Source organism: Meriones unguiculatus, chromosome 3 (assembly GCF_030254825.1).
Source record: "Meriones unguiculatus strain TT.TT164.6M chromosome 3, Bangor_MerUng_6.1, whole genome shotgun sequence".
NCBI classification, from domain to species: domain Eukaryota; kingdom Metazoa; phylum Chordata; class Mammalia; order Rodentia; family Muridae; genus Meriones; species Meriones unguiculatus.
This window is the reverse complement of record NC_083351.1, coordinates 149,365,284-149,382,047: the sequence shown is the minus strand read 5'-3', so window position 1 is coordinate 149,382,047 and position 16,764 is coordinate 149,365,284. Positions and strand designations below refer to the sequence as shown.

At 45.0% G+C, this 16,764-nt stretch overlaps 1 protein-coding gene across 3 annotated transcripts in view; it reads right to left on the bottom strand.

The window, feature by feature from the left end:
• The window catches only part of Kit (KIT proto-oncogene, receptor tyrosine kinase), a 79,295-nt gene that overhangs the window by 17,574 nt on the left and 44,957 nt on the right, over positions 1–16,764 (bottom strand). For all 3 annotated transcript variants that reach the window (XM_060380773.1, XM_060380771.1, XM_060380772.1), the window contains exons 6-7: positions 14,286–14,475; positions 12,120–12,235 (exon numbers count right to left, since the gene is read on the bottom strand). In XM_060380773.1, coding sequence (XP_060236756.1) covers positions 12,120–12,235; positions 14,286–14,475 — 306 coding nt within the window. The remainder of the gene's footprint in view (positions 1–12,119; positions 12,236–14,285; positions 14,476–16,764) is intronic.

Below are 16,764 nucleotides of genomic sequence, written 5' to 3'. Positions count from 1 at the left end.
TTTCTATTAGAATACCCTGCTCCCCAGTTAAGCGAGTTAGCTACAGATTAGGATGACAATATTTACCAGCCTTCATTCTCCCTTTAATGCTCTGAAAATTGCTTCTTTTAACAGTGTAACTCTGTGTGTGTGTGTGTGCGTGTGTGTGTTAATCACTAGGATTTCAACGTCAATTATACACAACTAATAGTTGTGTGACAGAAAGAATGACAGGTCAGAAACTTAAGGAGTTCATTTCCCCAAAGGAAGGTAACAGTGATAAATGACATCTCTGCCACTCAGCAACCGCTCAGCACCTCGCCTCCTCCGAGGCAAGATAAGTTGGCAGGGACCGGTGTCCACATGCATGGCACACCCACCTGTCACTCAACCTGGCCCTGCTGATGGCAGGCCGTTTGGCAAACACACACAAAAGAGCCACTGCTCTCCAAAGCCATCTCAAGGTAGGAGAATCCTTGAGGACTTGGATCTAACGCCAGCTTTTACAAATAGAGCAAGAAGAGGAGCCATCGTCTTGCGAAAGCATCCATCTGGCAAGTTTCATTTAATTATCATGGGCAACTGTGGGATCAGGCTGAAAAGTAGGACATAAAAGAACAGTGGACTCTTAGGGGCGTGCTGCTTTGCTGGAGACTGCGGAAGCCATACGGTGGGTCTCTCTGGACTCAGCTCAAGAGTCGCCTCCTCTTCTAAGCAACCCCACTTCTCCCAAGCCAAGTTGGCTGGTCTCTATCCATGTTTCTGGAGCCCTTGGAAGCACTTGACTCTGTTGTGCAAGCTCATGCTTTGCCTCCTCCTTCAGACGTTCAATGGCAGGAGCCACGTGTTAGAATAATGGTGTAGGTCTGGTGGCAGCAGACACACCGGAAGAGCTGGTCAATGAATATAATACCACCCAAGGGAACAAGGGATCAACGTCACAAGGAGATAACCAGGAGAAAGGTCTAATGGTGGCTTTCGTGGGCAGGAGAACTAGTTCCCTCACTCTTGCAGCAGAGAAGCAAAAGACAGGAAATTTACATGGCCACCTGCCCAGACATACAGACTTCCATCATGTTAAGATGGGCTTTTCTGAGTCAACACAGTAGAAAAATAATTCCTCAATGCTGAGAGGATTCAGCTCTCCACCTGTGGGTAATGACCTCTCTGGGGGTCGAGATATCCTGCATAGCAGATATTGACATCATCATTCCTTACAGTTATGAAGTAGCAACAAAATCATTTTTATGATTGGGGGCCACCACAACACAAGGGACTGGGTTAAAGGGTCACGGCACTAGGAAGGTTGAGAACCACCGCCTTGTGGCTTTAATAACGCTGACCTCTGGCTAGTCGGCTTATGGATAGTTTCTACTTTATCCTTTTTCTTATCATACAGTGAACACGGAGACCAAAAGAAAAAAAAAATGAATGCATAAAATAGTTTAATTAAAAAATTGGAACAGCTCAAACTCGCACCATCAATTATACTTCGCTTTAATGACAAGTGCTCCCTAAGATCCAAGCCTTCTAGCGTGACACCTGGTAGCAGTTACATAATGGCCAGCCTAAGCCAGCCAGCCGTATTGTGGTCTGGCTGGCCTACTTGCTCTTTCCTGTGTGTTGGTTAATTATGTTTTGTTTTTAAGCTACTGCCCCAGGTTGGTCACAACCCGAGGCTAGATGAATTGCTTGTCCTGTTGGACTTCAGAGGGTCCTAAACCTCAGAAACGCATTAGACCTTCTGAGACACTAAACGAAGATTCCTGTCCGGCCCCAACACCCCACCTCCCAGCTTCTATAAGCTACAGGTCTGACCCAGCGCTTGGGTTTTTTGGTGTGGAGGGCCAGAGAAGCAGCCCATAGGTCCCTATGAGGAAGTACCTCCTACAGGTTTGCTCTCTCCCTTCATCTTCGTCCCAGCCCTGTCCCCAATCCTGGTGGTGTGAAACCTCATTCCGAGAAGGCTAAGTCACACCGGTCCGGCGTAGGCTGTCCGTGGCAGGTTGTATTAGGAAAACGTTTAATGCATAAAGAATGAGCTAGGTAGAACTGATTCCTAAAATGAAAATCTGAGCTTATCTGCATTTTATAAGTGGCTCAATGCACCCTGCGTGGCATTAAATATGCATTTCCCTGCTACAGATACATAACTCTGCAATTCTCCTGGTTAAGTCAGAGCTGTGCTTTCTCAGACATCCTGAAATAAGTAGGATATCAAATGACACATTGTCTAATTCCTCCCGCGTTGGGGTTTTTGATAAGCTTAAGAAGTGTCTAAGCTACATGCTTCCTATGCAGGTATTTTTTTTTTTAACTAGCCCTTTCCATTTGAAAAGCATCATAGACTTAGGACAGCCCAGTGTTCCCAACAACACTGGTGGGCTGGTAGGCAGTAACTGTGAGAATTTGTTGTCTGTGCAATTAAAATCATAAACACCGATTTACCCCGCTGATGGGCCAGGTAGAATGCAGGAACAAAAATAATTTTAAGAATAAGATACACAAAGCAAGAGCTGGCAGTGAACCTTGGGAGGCTCCAGGCCTCTGAAGCTGGCAGGAGAGAAGCCTTCCATCTATGTCCTGCAGGGCAGTGCTTCAGAATGGAGTTCTTCTCTGGCCCCGCCCACCTTAACCAGCTCCCGTGCTGAGTGCAATTTGCCTGCACTCTATAATCGGCAGGACACAGTCGTGGGTCTCCAAAGAATAAAAGACCAAATGGAGGGTGGTCAAAAGGATGACTTTCTGTTCTTATAACTCTGGGTTTGCCGGGGCAGAATGGGGATGCCGTGGGCATTTTGAACAGTTTGTCAGGGGCCTGGAAAGAGGCTACATTTCTGCTACAAGACTGTTATAATGGGAGGGAACATAAGCCAGCTCAAAGAGGAATATAAACCATTTAAAAAAATTAAAAGAATTGTTATAGGCACGTGTTACAGAAATCCTCAGATTAGAGACTTTGGAAACATATTGCCTCTTATCCCTTCTTACGGATATCTAAAAGTGGCAAATGGGTGTATCAGACGGAGTCTCATTATTAGTCCAGGGTAACTTCAAACTCCCTATGTAGCCAAGGATGACCTCTGAGCCTCCTGCCTCCACCTTCAGAGTGCTGAAAATACAGGAGTATGCTACCAAGCTCATTTATGTTGGGGAATCAAACCCAGGGCATCTCCATGCATGCTAAGCAAACTCTACAAACAGATCTGCATACACCAGCAACCCCCAAATAGGCATTTTAAAAAGTAAATTTGTCCAAAGAACAAATAACAACTCTAACTATAAATATATATATATATATTTTTTAATTTATTTATTTTTTATTTTATGTGCATTAGTGTGAAGGTGTCAGATCCCTAAGATGTGAACTGCCATGCGGGTTCTGGGAATTGAACCTGGGTCCTTTGGAAGAGCACACAGTGTTCTTAACCACTGAGCCATCTCTCCAGCCCCCCTAACTATGTATTTTAAATACAAAACCCATTCCAACAATAAAATGCCATTTTCATGAAATGATATTCCCAACTAGATTGTGAGTTTTATTCTTATATTTAAAAAATCTTCTGACCTTTTTAAAAACTACTTAAAATAATTTTTCTTATTTTAAACTACTTAAAATAACTTTTCTTAATTTGTTGGCTGCTCAAACCCACAGGTACAGTTTTCTGAATCCCCATTCTAAAGAGCAATCGGATAGAGCCTCTAGGGGCTGGGGCTTGCCATGCCAGGGTAAAAGTAAGGAACTATGCTGGAGCTGAGATCCCCAGCACCTACTCTTAAACAGCAGGTGGGGTACGATGGGACACCTATAATCTCAGTGCTTGGAAGGAGACACGGCATCCCCAGAGCTAGCTGGCTGCCTCCTACACCAGCTGAGTCAGCGAGCTCAAGGGTCACGTGAGAGACCTTGCTTTAACACAGCGGTCCTCAACCTTCCTAACGCTGTGACCCTTTAAAACAGGTCTTCGTGTGGTGAGCCTTCATTACAGTTATGAAGGAGCCTTCGCTGCTCCTTCATAACTGTAATCTTGCTACTGTTATGAATTACAACGTAGCTATCAGATAAGGGGAGCCGCCCCAAAGGGGGTGCAACCCACAAGTTGAAAACCACTGCCTTAACACATAAAGTAGAATAGGATCACAAAGGACATGAAACAGGACCTCCACGAATCTTGTGTGCCAGCATGTCCACGCCTCCTACACGATCTAGAAAACCAACAAACAAGACCAACCTCCTCGCTTCAAGATGGAAATCCCACATAATGTCCGTATTTGCAGAAAGCCTCCTTTCCTCGGGCTCCTTAAGCTCGATTCATAGGAGCCTCCGTGTGGCAGAGCCCAGATGTGAGCAGGGGACCAGAGCGCCCAACGCGGCGCAGCTGTGCAGGCCACCAAGGTGCACAGGCACAGGTTGAGATGTTATTTTCTTACCCTGCAAAGCAGGCAATTCATTTTGCCACATAATTCAGAGGATATTGACATAGTGCCCACAGAAAAATTATGTACCTATTCTTGGATTAATTTAAATTCCCCACTGAATTAGCGGCGACCCTGCATACATTTACAAACGAACGGGGCTAATTTGATGTAAAAACACACCTGGCTCAAATGGAAAGGAAATTTCCACACAGCAGAAGGCCCACAATATAAAAAGACTACTCATGCTGTTGTCAGGAGGAGTCAGGGCAAGCAACTTCATCAGAGTTTGCAGTGGCACACTGAACCCACTTCTCTGCTTTTCTGCCATTTAATTAAAAAAAAAAATGGCTACACCACAAAAGCCGCATAGGCAATGGAGCCCCCAGGGAACAAGGCAGGTAACTGAATTCAAATACACGGTCCAGTTAGTGGCACAGCCCACTTGACAAATTATCTTATGCAATATGAAGGAGTAATGACGGCAGCCTTGGGACACAGAGAGATGTTTAGAAGTAGGTTTATTGCTGTCTTTCTTCAGAGTTATAAAGAGATCTGAGTTCTACGGTAGCAGCTAGTTTCCATATCTTTTTGATTCCTTTCTATTTCAATGTCTACAGCCCTTCTAGTGTCTAGGAGTCTCTTTCTATGAAGAGATACAATGTCACATCAAGGGCTCAGTGGGTAAAGGACTTGCCCCCAAACCTGGCAACAGAGTCCAATCCCCCGGACCCACAAGGCGGAAGGAGACTCCCTTAAATTGTCCTCTGACCGTCACAATCGCACTGTGGCATGGATGGACTGCATGTGTGTGAGTGCTAGTGCACAATACAAAACAACTGTTAAAAAAAAAAGTCGCAACGCAACGATCCTCAGTCTGAATTTAAGAGGCAATAAAGACAGACTCCGGTCCTACCAGATCTCAAATAAATGGAAAGAGTCTACAAACAGATTAATGTGAAAAGACTGGCAACTACTTTTACATAGATTAAGTAAAATACTAACACAACCTGAGAGTTATTCTTTGGAATAACCTTTAGAACGGTCCTGAGAACTGGCAGCGTGTGGAAGACACAAGAGTATGAATGACACATAATGACAGATGGCGACTTCATAACTTCCAGGCACTTAGGCAAGGTCATTCGCTCAAGATTAAACACGGCAATTATAAACTCCTGACAGCTTTCTTTTAAAACTCAGTCACATCATCTTAGAACTCTGTCTTACTTCATAATGCCTCAAAACTGTGTGACATGTGGGCTTGACGGGATTATGAAAGATCTGCACAAAGAGATACCGAAGGGAGGCTGTGGGAGAGAATTCTATGACTTGGAAAGATATTCTCAATACATCTGTACTCAACACCGAAAAGCCAGGCTATGAAAGAACACAACCCTACTTCTGTTAAGATGTATCTATTTTATACATATGACTGTTTTGCCTACATGTATGTATGTATGTATGTATGTATGTATGTGTACAAAGTGTGTGCCTGTGCGGGTCAGAAGAGAGCATCAGATCCCTTGACTGGAGTAATGGATGGTTGTGAGCCACCATGTAAGTGGTGGGAACCAAACCTGGATGTGCTGTGAGAACATCCAGCTGTGAGCCTGTCTCTCTCTCTTTCTCTCTCTCTCTCACAGAGAGTCTTGAAGAAGATAAAATATAAAATGAGGGGTATTAGCAATGGGAAGCAGTGAAATGTTCAAACAAAAAACTTTTTAAACAGTATAAACACAAAATTTGCTTTCCATTTTTGCTTCAGCATAACTTGTGAGGTAAGAAAAACTTGAATTTAAAAAGACACCCAAAGGCTCCATCCAACCAAATCTGCATGACAGCCTGCCTGCAGCCAACAATGAGATCACGCCAGCCATGGTTAAGCCAGCCATGTAGATCACTTCAGACCACTACCAGCCATCTGGGTTCCCCACCTGGCTGGAGTCTTAGGGTCCTTTGCCAGTGTGAAAAGAAGAATGGCGGCCTGCCTTCAGGTCTGCTCAGGGTAGGGGCTTGGAGTCTGCCCTTGAAGAGCCTCATGGAGTAGGATTACGTCCCCGTGGCCGTGGAAGCCCCACAGCTTCTGAGAAGCATGGAGATCGTAAGGACGTCCACGAAGCACCACTCTCCTTACTGTCTCGGAATCCCAACTACTTCCGCCAGGACCAAGCCTCATAGAAGCACTTGAAGGCCAAAGCCTTTTAATACAAAGCCCCACAGAGAAACGCACTGGGGTTTTTCAAACACGACAGGTTAGACACTCACTTGTTTAGAAAATCTTACAGCCCTGTCCTTCTTAATAGAAAACAGGGGTGCTGGGAGTGTGGCTCAGCAGTACGGGGTATGCAGAGACCTTAGGGTCTGGACCCAGCATCTGAAATCAATGAAATGGAGGAGGAGGAAAGACAGACAATAAGGTGGGAGAGTATCTCCAGTTATGCCAAGAGTTCTAGTTTGCTGTCATTGTCCATGAGGGTCTTCAAGGGCAGGCTCACTCCAAGCTCCCAAACTGAGCAGCCCTTGGAGGCAGGTGGCCATTCTTGTCTTCACGCTGGTAAAGGACCCTTAGATTTCAGCCAGGTGGACAACCCAGATGGCTGGCAGGCGGTCGGAAGCCATCTACATGGCTGGCTTGACAGGTCCACCTTCACTGTTGGCAAATGGGCTACAAGCAGGCTGTTCCCCATACAGCAGCTTCCACCTTGCAAGGCTCTAGCCATCTGTAACCGGATTTATCTATCAATGACCCAAAATAAATCAAAGGCAGTCCGGACTTTGCAAATGTGGTCAAAGGGGAACTTTCTCATCAAGAACCTTCATTCCCGGTGATTTATTACTCTGGCTGATTTTTGGTATACTGCAGGGTCTATAAATAATCATGTGAGCACCAAGCAGGATGTTAATGACTGGATGCAGTGATTTAGAAATAATCCAGTATTAGGTATCCCGGTGCCCTGTTAGCACCCTTCCATAGATGGCGGCACTGACAGTCATTGTCGTGTGGATACGCCATCACTGGGGACTCCAGTCAGGCTTAACACCAGTCAGCTCCATGGAGGCAGCACAAGGAAGGTGAGCCCTTCCTGTCCCCTGCCTCAGCAGCCCTCCTCAAGGGCTGGGGTCTGTCACTGAAGGTCACACCTTTAGGAATGGAGGAAAGGCTACTAATGACCCTTTCATACCCCATTTTATAATTCCTAAAGCTGGTCTGCCCATGCTATCAGATGCTTCCTCAAGATTTAAGGCAATTCAGAGATTTAAAGATAACTAACACTATATAGCAAGCGTCATCTCCTTCAATAATGATGTGAATAATCCTGGACTCACCTGGATATGAGGTTGAAAGTCAAAATAAAGTTATAAAGAGATTTAATTTGCTGATTGCCCCTTGGGAATCCACTAGAAAGTCTATCCTTTGTCCAAAAACAAAACAAAACAAACAAACCAACAACAGACTGGAATGAGAGAAAAAGTGCCAAGTGAGTCCGTTCAAGTTAAAGTATGCCTTTGATTTTTGATTTTGGGTCTGACCAACATTCTAACTGTCTGACCTGGGTGGGAACCACAACCAGAGGCTTCCATTGCTGGCACACAGCAGCCAATGAGTTTTTTTGTTTCGTTTTTGATTATTGAGATTCTGGGAAAGAGTAGTGCCTAATGGAGAAAGCACATTGGAGTACCGTTTGGAGTTTCACAATTATATGTTTTCCCCTACTTTTCATATGCAAAAGAAATACATCACTGTCTTTCCCCCAAGGGTACCAAACTCTGTCAGAACTAAGAATTTGACATCTCTGTACCTTGGATAAGCACTCCCAAGAGGAATTATAGTCATTCAAATCAATGGGAATGGGGTGAGGTGTGGCTTTGGTTTATTTTAATGGAAACTCCAAGTCTCCTCCATATAAGAAATTAGCCACCTACCCCCACACTAGTTACACTGAGACTTTCAAGCATTTAGGCCATTCCAAATCAAAGACTTTGCATTAGCATTTCTTAGCACCAACTCTAGTAAGCAATTATGCATCAGTGTCACTAAGTAGCCTGAATTTCTCTGCTAACCCAGTGCATTTATTATCTTGACTTTTATTAATTCTAATTTTTGCAATGCATAATTCCTTTCCCCTGGAGGCTAAGCTTATTTACAGAATAAACTATGCATAGAATTACCCATAACTGTCACCGTTACCCTATGATGTCAAAATGAACACAATGATTCCCAAGGTTTTGATTTTAAAAGAGTTTTGTTTCATTGTTTGTTGGAGACGGGTTCAAACACGGCTCAGGCTGGCCTCAACTCACCAAGTAACTCAGAATGTCCTCGAACTTCTGACCCTCCTGCCTGGGCATATAAATCATGCTTTGGTTTGGTTTTACGCAATGCTAGGGACCGGAACCAAGACTGGCAAGCATTCTACCAACTAAACCACACCCCCAGCCCTTAAATTTATGTCAATGCAAAAAATAAAAAAAAAAAATTAAAAAAATAAAATAAAAAATAAAAGAGAAACCTGATCCATTATACTGTCAAAATATAATAGTACAGAGCATTTGGGACATGCCTCACAAGAGATGGACAGTTTGAACAAATATGCTCATTGTCAAAGCCATTTGTAAATCCAACTGTGCCCTGTGAGAGAAGTGAATGGCTTCTGTCAACTTAGCATTTCCAAGAAGCTGACATGAATGAAAAGGCTTCCTGAAAAGCTTAACCTCAGAGTGCAGAGACTCCAGTCCTCCCAGAGTGATGAGGCAGGCATTCCGTTGATGGTAAGGTGCCTGTTGGAGCTCAGACCCCTAGCCTACAGATGGAGCTCAGACCCCTAGCCTACAGAAGAGGTCCCTCCTGGCAGGGGAAGATCACTTTGCCACTGAGTGGTGTTCTGCAGACATGACTGTAACTGACCCAGCCGGGGAGAAAGGCAACTTCCTAAGTCAAGGGGAGAAAGGGTCAGTGTCTCATGCCCAAGTGGCAGATGCCACGCTTGGAAAGGAGGGGAAAGGGACATCTAAATTCCCCTCTGGTCCAGAGGCCCAAGAAAAGAGTAGCATGATGAGCTTCTTGGTGGGTTCCAGGGAGTGTACTCAGCTATGAGGTGCTTCCATGGTCCCCAAGGAGAAAGGCACAGGAACACACATGTGGCAGACTGTTTCCTACACCTGTGAAACTTAACAAAGCCTTAGGTACTATCTACCTGTTTCTTTGTTTTGACTTTCTAGAAACTGGCTCTTACTGTATTTTCTGGGAGTACAGGCCTGCGGTGGATTGAGGTTCTTGGAGCAGGTAGGTGAAAGAGGCCTACTATACTCAGAATCAAGTTTTTGCATGAACAGTTTGCACATTATGCTTGCAAAGATACTGATTTGCCTATGGTCGTCTCTTAAATTAGTTGAATATTAAGGTTTTCAAAAGTAGGTAATTTTGCCTATGTGTAATATATTAAGCTCCCTTGATTAACATCTGAATTAATCTAGAAATATTTGAATTGAGGGCCAATGAGATACCAAATAATCAAAACTGTTCTTAGGAACAGAAATATTAATTAATACTTCCTTTGGAAGGGCGGCGCTCTGTGTTCCAGAGTTTGGGACCACCGGCTCCACCCTACACCCTGCCCTCCTCTTAAGGACATACATGATACATCAGTAGATTAAAAAGTCAGCAACACAAAAGTACTTAATTAAGCTCGAGGCCGGCCTGGTCTGCAAAGCCAGTCCAGGCATCCAAGGCTACACAGAGAAACCCTGACTCAAAAAACCAAAACCAACCAACCTTAATTATTGGCATGTGACAGGGTCTCACTGTCAAGACCAGGCTGGCCTTGAACTCAAAGAGCTCTACCTACCTCCAGCTTCCAGAATGCCAGGGTCAAAGGCATGCACCATGATACCCATCTCACACGCATACTGATGTCTGTGGCAGCCAGCCTTGGTTGTTAACCTGACCGCTTCTAGAGTCAACTAAAACCCAAGCTACGGGGCACTGTGAGGGAGTTCCTCGATCAGATTATTTGAAGCAGGAAAACCCACCCAAAATCTGGGTCCCCTTCAGGATTCCAATGTAGACTGAAGACCAGGGCTCTCCAGGGCTCCTCCTGGCCCTGCATCAGAGTGGAATTGCCGAGACACTCGGCCTGGCCAACAGAATGAGACGGCCACTGCTGGACCACACCGACAACATTCTGTAAGGCGATCTAAGTGTGTGTGTGTGTGTGCATGCGTGCGTGTGTGTTCCTTTAGAGAACTCTGACTGATACACCCTCTTAACCAGGGAAGCACGATTCTAGCCGTGCTGACACAGCCAAGCATGCTAGACTGCAGTGAAAAAGCATCCAGGGTAGTGCTTTACCAGCTGCTCTTTTTCATTCACAAATGGATCTGACCACACCCAACCTGCTACCAGAGCAGGGCAGGGACAAATGGAAAAATACAGGTGAAACCACAACAGGTAGGCTGCTCCAGGGGAGGGAAGGTCTTCTCCCCTGCCTCCAACCCCACCCACCACCACCCCTCACAGACCAGTTCCTAAGTTGTTCTTGTTAGGGAATTATTCTGGTTTGAGCTGAAATATCCCTACAGGTGCATGCATTTGGATGCTTGATCCTCCCTGGTGGTGGCATCCGGGAACCTACAGGGCAGGAGGCATGGCTAGCAGAGGTCACTGAGGCAGGCCACTGAGGGTTGGAGCCTGGCTTCCAGCCTGGACTTCCTGATTAGTTATAAGGTGAGGTTGTAAACGCCTACCTCCACAGACCAAACCTCAAAGCCATGCCCTCCCTGCCGAGATGAGCTATATTCCCTGCAAGCAAGAATCAAAAAAGCCCTTTCCTCCAACTGCTGGTGTATCATCTTCTTTTAGCAACAAGTAACTAACACAGGAATGCTCCACTGTCTTCCCAGACCACACACACCCTAACAGTTAGTCACTGGGCTGTCTTCTGGAATACTCAGGTAGATATAATGGTGTCCACCGCTCCTTGTCAGTGCAGGCTGGACCCAGAAGAGAGCCAAGGAGAAGGCCTGCACTTGGCAGAAGCTGCAGCAAAGGTTGACTCCTCCTGCCTGCATGGCCTCTGCCTCTGCAGAGATAATTCCCTCAAAGAACCATAGCAGTGCAGGACTTCGGTATTGGGGTTTTGAGGTTCCCATGACTACAGACAACTGCCCTCCCCCCTCCACCAAACCTGCGGCTGCCTGCTCTCCCAGTACTCCTAAAGTACTCAGGAGTGACCTGCTGAGAGCTGGGTCAATATCCCATTGATCATAGGGGAGAACAGCCTTGGACACAAACAGTATATCACAGGCTGAAGAAAGAAAGCACTGGAGAAGAGGAAATTCTTGTCAGGGATTAACAGTATCTCTCTCCCACCCAATGGCAAACACCAGCTCCTATTCAACATCTGGCTCTCCAGTCCAACGATCAATAATAATACAGTTTCTCTTTAAACAGCTGCTAATCTCAGCCTCTTTGGCCCCTGTTTTCTTCAAAGGCAGCCCTCAGAACTCACAGCACTTCTACAAGGTCATGTGGCCACTGAAATGTAGGACAGGGAGTCGGTTTCTCTTCCAGCCACCAAACCACGAGGTCTTTGTTAAGGTCAAAATTATCATGAAACATTATTTACATAGTACACAGGGAACGCAGCTCTGCAGCTGTTATACGCATGGGCTGCAGCATGCAATAACACCAAATAAAAAGATAAGGCGTCCTGCGATTTACTTACTGTTCACGAAAACATTAAATGTCACGGAAGCACTGTCATCCGAGTTGGACACCAGGAAGGTGTAAGTGCCCCCTTCTGTGTCTTTCAGTCTGGTCAGATGAAGTTCGTTCACGTATCTACAAAGGAAGGACAGTAAGTCAACCCCCTGTGGAGTCTGTCCTAGAGTGCGATTCTCTGTCCCTGCTCCTACTACCTGGAAAGAGTACCTATGTGGGGAGGGAAATACCAACAAATCACTTAATTCAGTGTTAGCAAGATGCACATGCATGCTCGCATGCCACACACACTAGACACAGGCATGAACACACACAGAGTCACTCTATTTGGGACGAAGGCCTGCATGTGACACAAATAGGCTAGCCGTGCCTTTGGGGCCACTGTCCCAGGCCACCTTCATGACCACTTCCTCCTCTGCCCACACTGTAGGCGTACCCTGTACTCTGTCCTGGGAAACCCTAGCTCAGGAGCCTGCACACAGCCTTGATTTTCTTTTTCTTTTTCAAGACAGGGTTTCTCTTTGCAGCCTTGGGTGTCCTGGACTCACTTTGTAGACCAGTCCGGCTTTGAACTTACAGTGATCCACCTGCCTCTGCCTCCCTGAGTGTTGGGATTACAGGTATGCACCACCTAGCCTGGCTCATCTTCAATCTTCACATCAACTCTTAGAGCCTTGGGATCCACATAATCATGAAGTCTCCACCCACGATCACCCTTTCTTGCTTCTGTCAATAACAGTATTCTTGGCCTTTTACTCCCAGATTTTTTCCCCCAGAGGCCCCAGCAGTATTTGTTAATTCAAGTATCTGCTCTGCCCAGGGATCTACAGAGCAGTTGTGAGGAAGGAACTCCATGTAATCCTTAAGCTAGTACAAGATCTAGATGGACATATCCGCTGGGCTGGCCATGGCCAACTCACCACGCTTAGTGGCCTGACAGCCTGCTCAGATTCAATCACCTGCTGCTAGATCAACCTTTCTAATCTCAGCCTCTTGTGCAGGTGCCTCAGTCCTGTGCCTCCTCTAGGGCTGCCCCCACAGACCCCTGTTGTGGGTACAGTTCAGGACGCTTCATATCTAACCCAAGGGTCACCTTGGGTTAACCTTCACCCAAGGGTCACCTTGAGTAGGCAGTTACAGAGGCTCAGTGTAGAGTTCCTCAAGGTCCTTACTCAGCTGGCATGCAAGAGCCCAACCTAAGAAGCGCCTCACCTCGGCCACTCCTCTCCTACCTGGGTACAACCCATACCCACCCTCTTCAGCCCAACCCTCAACAATCCAGGCTAGCCTATCAGTCCTCCCTTGTGTTTATGCAACAGTCAGCAGCTCCTGAATGGAATAACATGAACTCTACCCAGCTACCAGCCCTTACTCCTCATCTGATCTAGATCACATCACCTCACCCTTCTGTGCCTTGGCTTCTTCTGCCAAAAAGATGGAGGAAATTAAGAGTGCTACAGGGTCAGTGAGATGCTAAAGATACCTTCAGTGCAAGTCCCCGAGTTTGACCCCTGGACTGTATGTAAAGGTGAAGGAGAGCACCGACTCCCAAAGGTTGTCTTCTGACCTTCACACACACTCTGGGATACATGACATCACGTCCTTGCATCATCACATACCCACACACAATATCAAATTAAATAAATAAAAATAAATTAAGAGCTAAGGCTTTATGCTGGTTTGTGTAAGGTATATGTGCCAACAATTGAAAGCACATAAGCTATTATTACTGCTACTATTGTAATTACAATGTTTTGACGATCTAGTAAGAGATTCTGATTTAAAAAAAAAAAAAAAAAATCAATCGCCTGGCCTGAAGCTTAACGATTCACAGCTGCCAGAGTTTTAATAATGTAGTAACAATCCCAACTTCCCTGTCTTTCTAAGGAGAATTATTATGTCCTGAAGATATGCTAGTCATTGCTTTAGATTACCATTAAAACTAAGAGAAAAGTCAACCCCCACTTCCCAAAGGAGAAATCGAGTTGGCATACATTCGCATCTGTGGCATGAACCTCCTGAACCCGCAGCAAAATGGGACTGTTGGCTGAGGGCACAGAGGTAGCCCTGGGTGTACTTCCTCAACTGGCACCTTCCCAGGCACTGCTGGGCCACCAGAAGCCGACCCGGGAAGGATGGTGGGTGAGAAGGGCACAGGTCCCCTTCTTACCTGATGTTGCTTTCGTTATCGGCTTTCAGATAATCTTCCCCCTTGTTGGTGGAGGTCCTGTTCATGTAGATCCACTGCTGGTGTTCAGGTTTGGGGTAGGCCTCGTACTCCACCACCAGATCTACGTTTTCTCCATCATTTACAGACACCGTGGTGTTTTTCACGGGGAAGATGTTAATGAATCCTTTATCTAAGCGTGATACAATAAGGCAGCAATCAATATTCGCAACCGACAAGAGCACACACGTCACTTCAGAGTCACAAAATTGAAGACCTCCAGCGTTGACTGGCAACAGGTGAGAGGATGTGCCGTGAGCCCTGCGTCACCCTCCCTTGTGCTTCCCCGTGTCCTGGGTGAGGCAGGGCACACACTAAATCCTGCCCTGTGGGCTGCTGCCTCACTGGCAATTCCCTAAAAGGTCCTCTCCATCCACTTGTCTGCATGCTGTGAGGCTCAAGTTCAAGATATGTTGCTAAATAGCCCCTACCTAAACCCAGAAGAATTACAAATGTAGGAAGAAAATGCTATTGAGTCAAAAGAATAAGCTCTCATATGTGATAAAAGTGCTGCAAAAAAAAAAAAAAAAATTATTTGAAGAAAATGAGCATTGACCCTTCATACCATGTGCATGACCCCTCACACCACAGGCCATCAATCAGACAACAGACGACACATGAAAAGCAGAGAGGGGGTGGACAGGGATGGGTGCTTTTTGGAAGCGACAAAAGGAAAATATCTTAAAGGGTAAATTTGAATGAAGGTAATGGGAGAAAGAATGTTTAGCTAAACTGGTAATTAAACCATGGATGGCACTTTCCATTTATTAAAAATAGCAAAACTAATTTAAAATAAACCCACAGGGATCTCGAGTGTGCTCGAAGTGGCTCGAAGAGCCGCGCACGACAAACTGGCACGCTCCTTCTCAGAAACCAGTTAGCGATTGAGATTCTTCTTTTTTTAAATTATCTATTTTTAAGTCTAAATCCTATAATTTCCACTCGAGGGCTCTTCTTAAAATGGGTTATGGATGCACAGAGTGCTCTCTGGACAGGTTACAATAACTCTCGAAACGACAGACCACTGGCGAAGTAAATAACGCAGCCTTAGAAATGGTTGTGTAATAATCCAAGAGAGAGCTTGAGAAAGAGCAATAAGCTAATTGCTGATATTATTCTTATAGCCACCATTTAGGGGACACTTTAAAATGTGCCAAGATGGGCCTCGGGCCCTTCAGCACACATTTTTATTTAATAATTATGACATTTATGTTTACAATGCTTCTGGAACACAGAGCTGTAGCCTCTCATGTAGAGATGAAAAACAGGTTTTAGGGCTTTTCTGTGCATGTGTGTGTGTTGTGTTTGCTGTCTGTGTATATGGTACGTGCACATTAAGAGTGTGGCGACTAGCGGGGCAGTGGTGATGCATACCGTCAATCCCAGTACTCTGGAGGCAGAGTTCAAGGCCAGCCTGGTCTACAGATCAAGTTCCAGGACAGCCAGGGCTACACAGAAAAACCCTGTCTCGAAAAACCAAAAAAAAAAAAAAAAAAAAATGTAGAAGAGAATCTCCTGTCAGCCTAGAGCAGGACTCCAGGGGTTTTTCACTGCGTCAGAAACTAACCATTTCAGCAAGTGGCTGGCCAGGGAGCTCTCCAGATCTGTCTACTATCTCTCTCCTCAGTATGGAGGTTATAGTCCCACACAGCCATGCTTGGGTTTGTTTGTTTGTGTTTTTTTTTTTTTATGTCAGTGCTGAGGATTTGAACTCAGTTCCTCTGGTTTGCAGAACAAGTGTTCTTACCCCACTAAGCCATCTCCCAGCCCTACATTAGAGATTTAATGATAACTAATTTATAGGTAATACTTATAAATCTTTAATTTATAGATGAAGTCAATGATTTATATTTGGATCCAAAGCCATATAGGCGAAGTCTAGCATTGAACATGGGTCTAAGAGAAGCCAAGAATGGTCTCTTTTTTTAGAGGCTGTATACATTTTAAGTGAGGGAAAATAAGAATATGAATAAAATTGTATGTATAATTGAAAACTCATATACAAAAATAAAAGCAAAATACTCAAATCTTTAAAAAAAATAGCTACATCAAGTTAGAGTTTAAATTTTATTCTATTTCATTTTCAAATGCTTAAAATTAATTGTAAACTTTCACTAACTTTGCCGTTATCTATGCATGCACAAGAGGCTGTCATTGCAGTTTTTTATTTTTTTTTAAATGCCCTCTGGCTGCCTAATGGTTCAAAGTCAAAAATGCAATCTAGTGTAGTAGTGTCTTCTTATATAATGAGCCTATCTGGAAGGGATTATTTTCAGTAAGGAATGAAAAAAAAAATCATCCAAAATAAAGGCTTAGAATTGGCCCTTTCCTACCACACTAAGGACATAACTCCTGCCACTCTTTATGACAAGGAGGGGGCTTTTCTGTTTGCTAAATCTTGCTGTGTTAAAAGAATCAGTGT